Below are 11,708 nucleotides of genomic sequence, written 5' to 3' on the forward strand. Positions count from 1 at the left end.
GGTATAAGGTAACTTAACTGTGACATGGGAAGGCCTTGCTGCTTAAGCATTGATTGTATAGGAGTGTACACCATAATTTTGGGTGTTTGTGTCTGTGTGTGTATAAAGGATCTGATGAGCCATATGGCTCTACAAATTGACTTGCAAATAGAGTATGCACTGTATGAACTTAACAGTCCCATAGTATTATTTGTAGGTTGCAGGGGAAATGTGTAATCAATTTAGTATGATGATGTGCTAATGAGTTTAATACAGTCATAGGATAAAGTTACCATTTCTTTAAATCTTTCTCTGCCTCTCTCTGGAACTTCCATGTGCTAGACATACTCACATGATCCCACTGCTGCCTGGGTCCTGTCAGTGCCAAACAAAATGCAGTTTGTCAGGGAAACATGCTCACTTTGCTGTAAGAGATCTTTTAGCAGAGATACAGAGGAGGACTGAAGTGAAAAATCAGTTTTTGCCTCATGAGTTCAGATCTTTGCCTGTACCCACTGGGCAGTGGCCTTCAGGCCCTTGAAATATGATGCCTGAAGGGAGTGATTGCGTTTGCCTGGGCCTTGGCCACCAGACACTCTAATCCTGTGATCTGCTGGCTTTGGGGTTCTGTAGTAAACATCCAGCATCAGTAAAACCTGAGGTTAATCCACTCCCGGACAGTGTGTGACAGGCTCCAAGAGCAGTACTGGGCACCAAGGCCTAGCTGACCTGCCCTGGTTGACAGGGTCGAGGAGTTTTGTCTCATATGGTGGGGAAGCTGTGCATCTGTGTCCCCACAGGTAGGATGGTGGGGAAGGTCCACATTGAGAGTCTGTTTTTGACTCTGCCTATCAGCTTCTACCCTGAGCTGAGTGTTACCTACATCCATTCCTACAGTGAACCAGAACAAGAAACCTAACTGATTTCTGTGAGTTTCAAGAAGTTACTAAACTTTAGGGTTATTTATTGAAACCCCAGATGTACTAGTGGATCAGTAGTGATTCTGTGTGGCCTGTGTCCCTCAAACTTTTCAATGGATACAAGATGGAAGACAGCACTGCAGAAACAAAGGACTGAGTTTTGAACATTACATTTTGTATTCCTTCAGTAATTACTTGACCAATGAATGTGCCTTATTTCTCAGCAGACACAGTGTAGGTGATTCGGATAACCACCCTGTTGAGTTGAGGCTACATAAAAATGATAGAGTTTGCTAGTTGATCCATCTAATGCTGCTTCTTTTATTTATCAGGGACTGTTAGTAATACCTGTCTGCTGGGGACAGTGTTCTGTTAAGGTTTCTACCACTGCTAAGCAATATATGTAAAGTCATTTTCCTAGAATGTTTCCATATCCTCATTTACAATATAATTTACATTCTGCTATAGAAATGAATACAATGACATCTAATGTAAACTTTAACTCTTTTATTCCCACCTCATTAGACATCCTTAACAGATGTTTTGAGTAATTCTATATTTTGTTTTTGTTTTTACTGAATATTTTAAAAGAATAACACTTTGTGATGTGAAAATTAAAAATGAACATATTTGTTGATAATTCTTCTTTTTCCGTTCTTAAAATAATTAATTGAGATGCCAACAATGTGATAAGGCTAGTAAGTCAGGTAAGCATAACCAGGGCATTCTAAAAAAATAATGAAGTATAGATGCCTTTTGTGAAATATGCACAGAAGCAGTCCAATACACTCATATATCATTGGTGGGACTGCCTATTGGTGCAATCATTCCTTTTTATGAGATTCCTCAAAAAAAACTAGGAAAGGAACCACCATTTGACCCATTTACCCCACTTCTTGGTATGTATCCAAGTGGTTTAAAATCATCATACTACAGTGCTGCAACACAAAGTTTAAAACAGCTCAGTTAACAATAGATAAGTTTTGGAAGCAACCTAGGGTCCTCAACAGAGGAGAGAATAAAGAAAACAAGGCTTATATACACACAATGGAGTGTGTCTCACACACAAAGAATGACTTTATGACATTTGCTAGTAAACGGATGAATGGATCTGGAGACTATCATGCTAAGCAAATTATGACAATCCCCCAAACCAAAGGTTAAAGGTTTCATCTGCTAAGTGGAAGATAATCCACAATAAGGGTGGGGGGCAAAGAAAGGATCAAAGTTCAATGGAGAAGATGAAGGGAATGAAGAGTAGGGAGGATGATTGGAAAAGGAGGAACATTTAAATGAATCTGACATGAATTTCCTGTGTACATATAGGAATATACCACAGGAAAGCTTACCATCCTGTACATTCAAAGGAAATTGATTTGATAAAAACTGTGAAAACAGTAAAAAAAAAAATTAGTACAGGAAAGGTAGCAGAAGGTGGGAGAGGAAAAGGGAATGAGAGGTACTTGGGACTGAATAGAACAAAATATATTCCATGGTTTTATAATTATGTCAAACTGGATTCTACTTTCATAAATAATTAAAGAGAACCAATTAAAAAATCTGCCTAGGGAAATTTTGAAAATAGGTAATTACAAAAGAGAACACAGGATTGGAGAGAGTTCTCTGGCACTATTATGTACATGCCACAAAAGAGTGTGTTTACCTGATTTCAGCAAAACCCAGAAAGCAGCTTCTTGCTGAGCACTTGAAGCCCACAGTCAAAACCACCAGCAAGCATGTCAGGGCTCATTATGAGAAAGTGGGAAACAGCTCCTCTGGAAATCATAAGCCTTCCACCCTGTGCAACTGCAGACCCAGCATGAGCCTGCACATTTAAGGTGGGCTGAACAGGAATGTGCTTGGCACAGAGGCCCAGTCTTCCCCTAAGGGCTATGAGTCATGGCCAGTGACTGGAACCATATTTACTTCTCATGTTTTGGGTCCACACTTACTGCTGCTTCTCACCCCAGAGCTGCCTGTTACTGCTGCTTAGAATCAACAGGCAGCCTGATCTGCTGCCCTGGATTAGGAGGAGAGGGATGATTGGAGATTCCTCTGTCCATCCTTTTCCCCCCAGTGAAATAAATCTCTTTGTGCTTTCTGAAAACCCCTGGATCCAGGGACCCTAACCAGAAAATTAAAAGGTGGGTACATCCCATCCAGACTGAGAATTTACAGACATTTAATAGGATGAAAAACTGGAAAGGGCAGGAATCTGGGTGTCTGCCATGAAAGGCTGTGCACAGGGCTTCAGGGCACTTCAGTGCCAGAAGAGTGGGAGATGTGTGAGACAAACTCAGCTGAGGCATTAAGGAGAGTGGGGACTCAAGGCCCAGCTTTCCAGAGGATGGGGCTCTTATAATGTCCCTCTCTTCCTGATAGCTGGTCAGCTCTCTTGTGTCTCCTCCACAACATGAAAATGTCATGACAGGCATTGATCTAATGCTGTAGGTAATCACCCAAAGTTTGGTTCTCAGGCAATCAGGAGAGCAGCCTGCTTGCCAAGGAGGTGTATGGTTACGTAGTTACCACAGCAGTGCTGGTCCATATGTCTTGTTTCTAGTGTCACTGACCATGGTCCAGCAAGTTCCTGAGAATTTTCAGTCCATTGACAATGTAGGCAGGAGTGTCACTCTCGAACAGGGGGCACTGTAACATAGGATGAAATGCCCCCCAGAGGTCCAGATCATCCTCCCCACAGGGTCCCTGTGGCTGACAGTAGGGAGCCCACTTACTCCAGGAACTCCTTGTATTACATCTTCTCCTGCAGGTTTGAAGGTTGGAGTTGACCCTGTGGCTTGCATGCATGAATGCTGGATGTCTTGCTGTCGCTCTGCCAGCTGCTGTTTATGATCCACTAATGTCTTCTCTAACTCTGTCACTTGAATCAGCTGCTGATAAACCACAGAGCACAGGAGCTTCATACAGTCATGTTTAAATGTCTCATCTTTGAGCATCTCCAAGCTGTGGTAGCTCCTGCAAGACTCCATGAAAAACAATGGATAAGGTCTTTCTGCATATCTGCCTGGGAGCTGTTTTCAACATGCCCTGCTCCTCAACACTGAAACCCAGGTCCTTTCAAACATTGGGAACAGGTTCCCTGTGCATAAGTCTTCACCTGCTGATGCCTCCACTCAGTGCCCCTCAGTAGATGCTCTAAGTAACCAATGCTGTGGACTCTCTGACTGAGTCTTTCCTTCCTAGTGAATATCTCCATCACAAAGGGATGATGTGACAACAACATAAGATGTCACAATCAGGAGCACTTGTCCTGGGTGTGGTCTTCACTCATTTTACCCTTGCCTGCCTGGAGATGTGGCCACAGGGCCACTGCATAGACCTACATCCAGGTCTCAGCCTTTTCCAAAAGAGAATGGGAATGGAGGAGGAGGGAAAATAAAGCATAACTGGTAAGATTTGGGGTCCAGAAGTCAGGAAAACCTGGAGTCAAGTGAGATGCAGAAACCCTCTGAAACTTCCTCATAGGTCACACCTCACTATTTCCTGATACTTCCATAGGAGACCCTGTCAGTCTCCAGGGATCATGGAAAAGCAATAGCCTCTTCAAAATTTCTCAACACTTATTTTGAAGTTACTAACAAGGAACTCATAATTGCCATAGTCATTAGCAAGTGTGGAGAATGTTCTTCAGCAATGTCCTGGACTCCCCAGGCCTGCAGTGTCATTGTCTCTACAGGTGAAGTGATAATTGCAGTCCTGAGGGGAAGTGAGGTCACAGGAGCACCATCTTTATCTCAGGTGCAGCTGCCTTCCTTTCTCCATGCTGGTTGTCCAGACCTCAGGTAAGACCATCTCCTTGCACAGAAGAAGCATAGTGAATATTTTCAATTTTATTCTTTTATTTCAGCAGTCAGTAAGGAAAGGTAGTCTAAGTATATACTCATGTCTGCAGAGGTATTCTGGGGTAGAAACAGATTCAGTGGAAATGTAGAGAAGTTGAGGAATAATTCCTTCACTGTGAGCTCAGTACTAAAAGAAGTGTCCCTGACGTGATGCCAGTTCCTCATAAGTCCTAAAATTATTTATGAAAATCATCACTGAGGATGTTTATAGGTGAAAAAATCATCAATATTAAATTATGATTTGGAAGGGGATTAAGAACTGCAGTTAGCAACAAACCTGCTCTTAAATGGCTGTAATACCTTCATGCCTATAGTTAAGATGAGGATGGAACTGAGGCTCACCTCATCCCCTACAGAAACTAGGACTGGGACAGTTTGTGGAATAAAATATTTTCTTTGTCAACTCTGCATTACAGTTTACCTAGGGGAGAGAGGAATCCTGTCTCCTCTGAATCCCTGTGCTGTGCTGGCTATGGCAAGACTGTCCTCCCTGCTGGACAAAGAAGAGAAGGTAAGAATATAATGATGATAACTGGACCATGGTTCCCAGGACCAAAAGAATCTTAAAATTTAACTAATTTAGTAAAATTCCAACATTACTCACAAATTCAGGAATTTTTCCTTTTTATTTCAATTAATTAAATGCAGCAAAATTCACATCCTCCAGCTTCTATTGATATATCATTTGTATTGAAATGATCTCCACAAATCCTGCTAAATTACTGGAGGATTAACCAATGTATCTATCAATGCATGGAATATTCTAGCCTATAATAAGCTAATTTGTCATTTATTACTATTCCATGTTGCATTGTTTAGGAAAAAAATAATATTTTTGAATTATTCACTTATAGATTCCTTGAATATTTAATTCCTGGAATGACAGTGTGAGAAATAGAAAATTCAATTGTCCAGTTTCTGAATACAGTATTAAACATTAAAAGTAAAGGGACTTGGAATTTAAGAAAGGCAGCTGGCAGGAAAGCAGAGTGAAAAGCAGAAAAAAAGAGTCCAGAAATGTATGTAAAACTTGATGTTTCTGTGCTGTTTAATACACATATTCTTTCCCAAAACTACAGAAATGTTTTTTTTTCTTACTGTAAAAATGTCATTGCTTATCTTTAAATTTAGGTCAGAAATCCACTGAGAGTTTATTTGTTGTATGGTGTTGTTGGTGATTAAGATATTTTTTCAATGTGACTAGTAAATATCAATTCATTCTGAAACATTAAATGCTATATTCTTTCTATGCAGTTGCTCTCACTTGTCATTGCTCCTCCCAGGTTAACATCATCTGATAAAATGGGCTTATTTTTTAATAAGACCTACTGTTAATTCTACCCAGCAACATGTGAATCCTAAGGTTTGCAATTGCACAGGCACATGCAAGGGAAGTCACTCTTGGTGTCAAAATTATTTGAAGATGTGGATCTCAGTAAGTTTGCCAGGCTTTATTCAAACTCCTAGGCTCCATAGATTCTCTTTCCTCAGCCACACAGGTAGCAGGTAGGTAGATGTGCTCACCATAGTGCATGGGCACTGCTATTGTTAATGAGTCAATTTGCTCAGAGGAAAGACTGCTGCCATAATGTAAAGGACAATGTGCTGAATGACAGAATGGCCTCCAAGAATGTGGCAATAGGACTGATGCTCTTATCACAGGTTGCTGTTGGAACACTGGGAAATTTCTCTCTGCTCTATCATCATTTAGTCCTTTCCTGCAGTGAGAGCACATTGAGATCCACAGATGTAATCTTCAGGCACCTGATGATAGCCAACCTGTTGGTCATTCTCACTAGGGGAATTCCCCAGACAATGACAGCATTTGGGTGGAAATATTTCTTCAGTGATTTTGGGTGCAAACTCATTTTGGATATTCAGAGAGTGGGCAAAAGTATTTCCATTGTCATCACCTGCCTCTTGAGCATCTTCCAGAACATCACCATCAGCCCCAAGAACTCCTGTTGGAAGGATCTCAAAAGAAAAGCTCCAAGGTACATCAACTTCTCAATTTCTCTCTGCTGGATCCTGTACATGGTGGTAAATTCCATTTTTCCTCTCTATGTGCTTGGCAAATGGAGTACTGAAAACATATCAAACATAAGAGATCATGGATACTGTTCACACATGGGCCATGACAAAATCACAGACTCATTATATGCAGCACTAATTGTATTCCCTGAAGTTGTATTTTCCATGCTCATGATCTGGTCCAGTGGCTCCATGATCCTCATTCTGTACAGGCACAAGCAACGGGTTCAGCACATTCACAGCATTAAAGTTTCCTCCAGAACATCTCCTGAATCCAGAGCCACCCAGAGAATCATTGTCCTGGTTTGCACCTTTGTGACTTTCCACACACTCTCCTCCCTATTACATCTATATATTGCTCTATATTCCAATCCCATTCAGTGGGTGGTGAACATCAATGACCTAATTTCACTGTGTTTTCACACTGTCAGCCCCTTTGTTCTCCAGAGCCATGAATCCACCATATCCTCTCTCTCCAGGCTCTGCTTTGTCTGCATACAAAATACAAAATCCTGCTGTGTGCTGTGGAAGACACCTAAAATCCTGGGAGACCAAGAGAGGAGGATGTTAAGTAGAAGGACAGTCTCAACAACTTAGACTCTGTCTCAAAAATAAAGAACAATAGAAACTGGAGATGAAGCTGCGGTGCAAAGTATTCCTGGGCTAAATCACCAGGTCCAAAATATTATTTAAAAGTAGCCTAATTGTATCATAAATATATGTTTCCTGTTTTTGCACAAATGTTTAAGTGTTACATTGTTCTTCACACTCACATCATCAATAGAGAAAGGATGACAAACATTACTTCACTTTCTAAACCTAAAAGGTACTGTAGTCTACCTCAGCTGGATGACTGGATCCCACATGGTCATGGTAGAGGGTAACAGACCTGTTTGTCCTCACCCTATGCAGAGCATCCTGTAGAGTGCTGTGCCAGCTCATGTTGTTGGAGGCAGATGGAATGATTAGTTCCAAGTCCTTTGAAGTCATTTGCATCACCAAGGTGGACCAAGAGCTGCACTCCTAGAATGTTCGCCTGAAGCAAATGCAGTGAAGAAATGGTTGGTGGACATTCTTGGAGGATAATTACCCTTAGATTATCAGTAAGTTTATAACTTCCAGAAAGATTTTGTTCAGTACTACAATTTGTTAGATAGTGGTGAAAACAGAGCTTGGGGAGACAGACCTTCAGAAATCATCAAGAACAACCAGAGTGAACATTCTGCAGTGGGATGTCTCAATAATCCACCTAGAAGAAAATCACAGAGGCATAGCTACACCTAAAGTTTCTGAAAGAGGCTCCACCTCACCTAGGACAAGGTGAGTAGGGTGGAACAGATCAGAGAGCTCATCACTCCTGGGGGGGTGCCATTCCTGTGTCAGCCCTCAACACAACTTTCTCAAGAGCTCAGGTAAATATGGACCAGGTGACATCCACCCCAATTCTAGAGAGCTAAATCCCCTGTGAAGGGCTGGGGATTTAGTTCATTTGGTAGAGTGATTGCCTCATAAACACAAGGCCCTAGGTTCGATCCCCATCACAACAAAAAACAAACAAAAAAAAAACAAAAAACCCTGTGAGATACACAAGCCAGGGCTTCTGTGCTATAAAAGGCCAACTAAGAAACTAATTTGAAGGCCCCAGTTTGCAGATTGTTAGGAGGCTGTCCCAAGGCCAACACAGCAGAGTAGAGCAGATGCCTGCAATCCATGGCCTCAGCAGTGAGAACTCAGATGCAGGTGGGCCATTCAACCCTGTATCCCAGGGAGTGGAGGAAACTGCACACAGAATTCAAAAACAAAGGCAGTAAGAGCTCAGATGCAGCTGAGCCACTGACCCTTTCCCAGTCACAGGTATAGGACCCAGTGATCTACATCAGAATATAGCTTACAGAATGGGGAAGAAAATTGCCACCTGTTTCTCAGATAAGGCATTAATATCCAGTATAAAAACGCAAAAACACTAACAAAATATAACATAATTAACAAATGGATAAAAGGACTACACGGACACATCTCTAAAGAAGACGTGACCAACAAATACATGATAAAAATTCAACCATTCTAGCAATAAGGGGAATACAAATTAAAAAGTACACTAAGATTTCCTCTCAGTCCAATCATAATGGCAATTTTCAAAAAAAAAATAATTTAAAAATTACAAATGAAGATGAGGAGGAAAAGGTACATTGTACTTTGCTGTTGAGACTGCAAATGACTGCAACCACTATGGAAAGCAGAGTGGAGCTTCCTCACAAAACTAAGAATGGAACTGTGACGGGCCCCGCCCATTGGCCATTAAGTCTGAGAGCTAAGATGGCGCTGAGCAGAAGTTCCTCGGAGCAGTGAGGTGGTAAACAACTTTCAGGAAGTCTGACAGCGGGAGCATGAGATGCACGGGAACACCGAATGCCATGGGGCAACTGCCAATGGACTGGATGAGTCCATGTGATGTGCACGTGGACAGGCTGCTGATTGGCTGATGGGCTCTATAAAAGCGAATGGTTTCTGGGGTAGAGGAAGGAAGAAGATCTACGGGAACTCTGTAAGAACCTGGGGTAATAAAACTGCTTGAGGAAGATTGTGTAAGAGTCGTCATTGCGAGCGACAAGTGGTGGCCCTCACGGGGAAGCTCTGATCAGAACCTCGGCAGTCCAGGGCAGCCGGCTGGTAAGTACTCCTTTGACTCCAAAAAGGGAGGAGGAGGCTCCATTTACGGAGGATAACTTTCCCCAATCTCCTTGGAGAAGAACGGGGGGCTCCATTAAGGAGGATACCTTTTCAGTATATATAAGCTAGAGAAATCGGGCTGGTCCTGATTTGTCAAGATGGGGAATAGTCCATCCCACCCATTGCATAAAGCATTAAAAGCTTTATTAAAAAGTAGAGGTCTAAAGCTCAGGGATAAGACAATACAAGATTTTCTTGAACAGATAGATAGGGTGGCACCATGGTTTGCAGTATCGGGGAATCTCTCCTTAGCAAGTTGGGATAAACTGGGAAAGGACGTAGAACGCGCCGAAGAACAAGGTACTGTCTCAGGAGGGATTCGACCGCTCTGTCGGCTGATTCGTGCCTGTTTGGAAGAAAGGCGCTTTAGAAAAATTGTGCAGGAGGGTCAGGCAGCTTTAGACAGTGTAAAAGAGGAACGTTCAACTTCCTCTAAAGCGGCCAGTGAAGAGGATTCAGAGTCAGAGGGAGAAAAGGATTCTGAAGAGGAACTAGAGGCCATCTGCAAGCAAATGAAAGACCTAGAGTTAAACAAAGAGGAAGTTTCACCTTCTCCATATAACCCTTCCGCGCCCAGCGCAGGAGAAGGTGCCTCCTTTAGTTGTCAAATGTGGAGGGAAGCGGGGACTTTCTTAGCAAGTCAGGCTTTTCCAGTTTTCCAACCGTAAGGAGGGGGGAATCGATACCATGAACCTTTGGATTTTAAAACGGTTAAACATCTTGCGGAATCAGTCCGCACATATGGGTCATCAGCTGTTTTCACTGTAACGATAATACAAAGTTTACATCGTTTTGCCATGACCCCAGGAGATTGGCAAAATTTAGTTAGGGCCACTTTAAATCCTGGTCAATACTTGGATTGGAAAGCTTACTATATAGAATATGCCACTGAACAAGCTGCACGTAATCGAGCAGCAGGGAATCCAGCCTGGGATATTGACATGTTAATGGGCCAGTGAAGATTTGCCAATCAACAGCTTGGATATCCGCAACAGGTGTATGAACAAATTAACAAACTCACTACCCAGGCCTGGAAGGCCCTCCCTAACAAAGGAGAGATATCTGGTAATCTTACTAAAATTACTCAGGGATTGACTGAACCCTTTTCAGACTTCGTGGCCTGTCTAGTGGAGGCTGCGGGTAGAATTTTTGGGGATCCTGACACGGCCATGCCGCTTATTAAGTAACTGGTCTATGAACAATGCACTAAAGAATGCAGACAGGCCATTACCCCTTACAAGCACAAGGGCCTAGAGGTATGGATGAAAGTGTTCAGGGAACTCGGAGGGCCATTAACCAATTCTGGGCTTGCTGCAGCCATTATGCAGGCCTCCGGACAACAAAACCAAAATAGTACCCGAAATGGTAATTGTTTTTCCTGTGGAGCAACGGGGCACCTAAAACGAGATTGCCCTAAGCGCAGGATGCCCCAGCCTCATCCCTCTTGCCCTCCTGGGTATTGTCGACGATGTAAAAAGGGAAGGCATCCTACCTCTGAATGTCATTCAGTTAAAGATGTTGATGGCAAACACTTGCCCTATAATGGAAATCAGTCATAAAATACTCAGGCAAAAAAACGGGAGAGCAGGCCCCTGTTCCCAGGGCCCACAAAAATATGGGAACCCTCAGGTGTACGGGGCCATGGAGACGCAACCATCCCAATGGCCCAGTCTACAGCCTCCAGGGCAATCCGGCGAGCCACTCCAGGTTCGGCAGGATTGGACCTCTGTGCCACCTCCAGACTGGTATTAACACCACAAATGGGAGTTCAGATTATTGAGACAGATTTCCAAGGTCCTTTACCTCCTGACTCCGTTGGCTTGCTTTTTGGAAGATCTTCCTCTACTATGAAAGGACTTATAGTTCATCCGGGGGTTATAGATGAGGACTATACCGGAATTGTCAAAGTGATTGTTTCAGCGCCCCGGAATATCGTCGCCATTTCCCCTGGGGATAGGGTGGCGCAATTACTTTTACTTCCCAGTCTGCATGGCTTGTTTCCTTCTGCAAAAGGACAACGTGGTAGTGATGGACTTGGTTCTTCAGGAAATGAGTTAATATCTCTTGCCTTTGATATGGAAACTCGTCCTTTGATAACCTTGGACGTGGAGGGCAAACAAATCCTGGGACTTTTAGATACTGGGGCAGATAAAAGTGTCATCGCCCTTAAAGATTGGTCACCTTC

At 42.8% G+C, this 11,708-nt stretch overlaps 1 protein-coding gene across 1 annotated transcript; it reads left to right on the forward strand.

The window, feature by feature from the left end:
- Positions 1-6,379: 6,379 nt before the first annotated feature.
- Positions 6,380-7,390, forward strand: LOC306648556 (vomeronasal type-1 receptor 4-like; the record flags this gene model as incomplete). The annotated part of the gene is made up of 1 exon (XM_079118729.1): positions 6,380-7,390. The coding sequence occupies one exon, from the start codon at positions 6,380-6,382 to the stop codon at positions 7,388-7,390; it is 1,011 nt and encodes a 336-aa protein (XP_078974855.1).
- Between the last annotated feature and the right edge of the window lie 4,318 nt (positions 7,391-11,708).

This window comes from Sciurus vulgaris (genome assembly GCF_902686455.1).
Source record: "Sciurus vulgaris genome assembly, chromosome: 17".
NCBI lineage: Eukaryota > Metazoa > Chordata > Mammalia > Rodentia > Sciuridae > Sciurus > Sciurus vulgaris.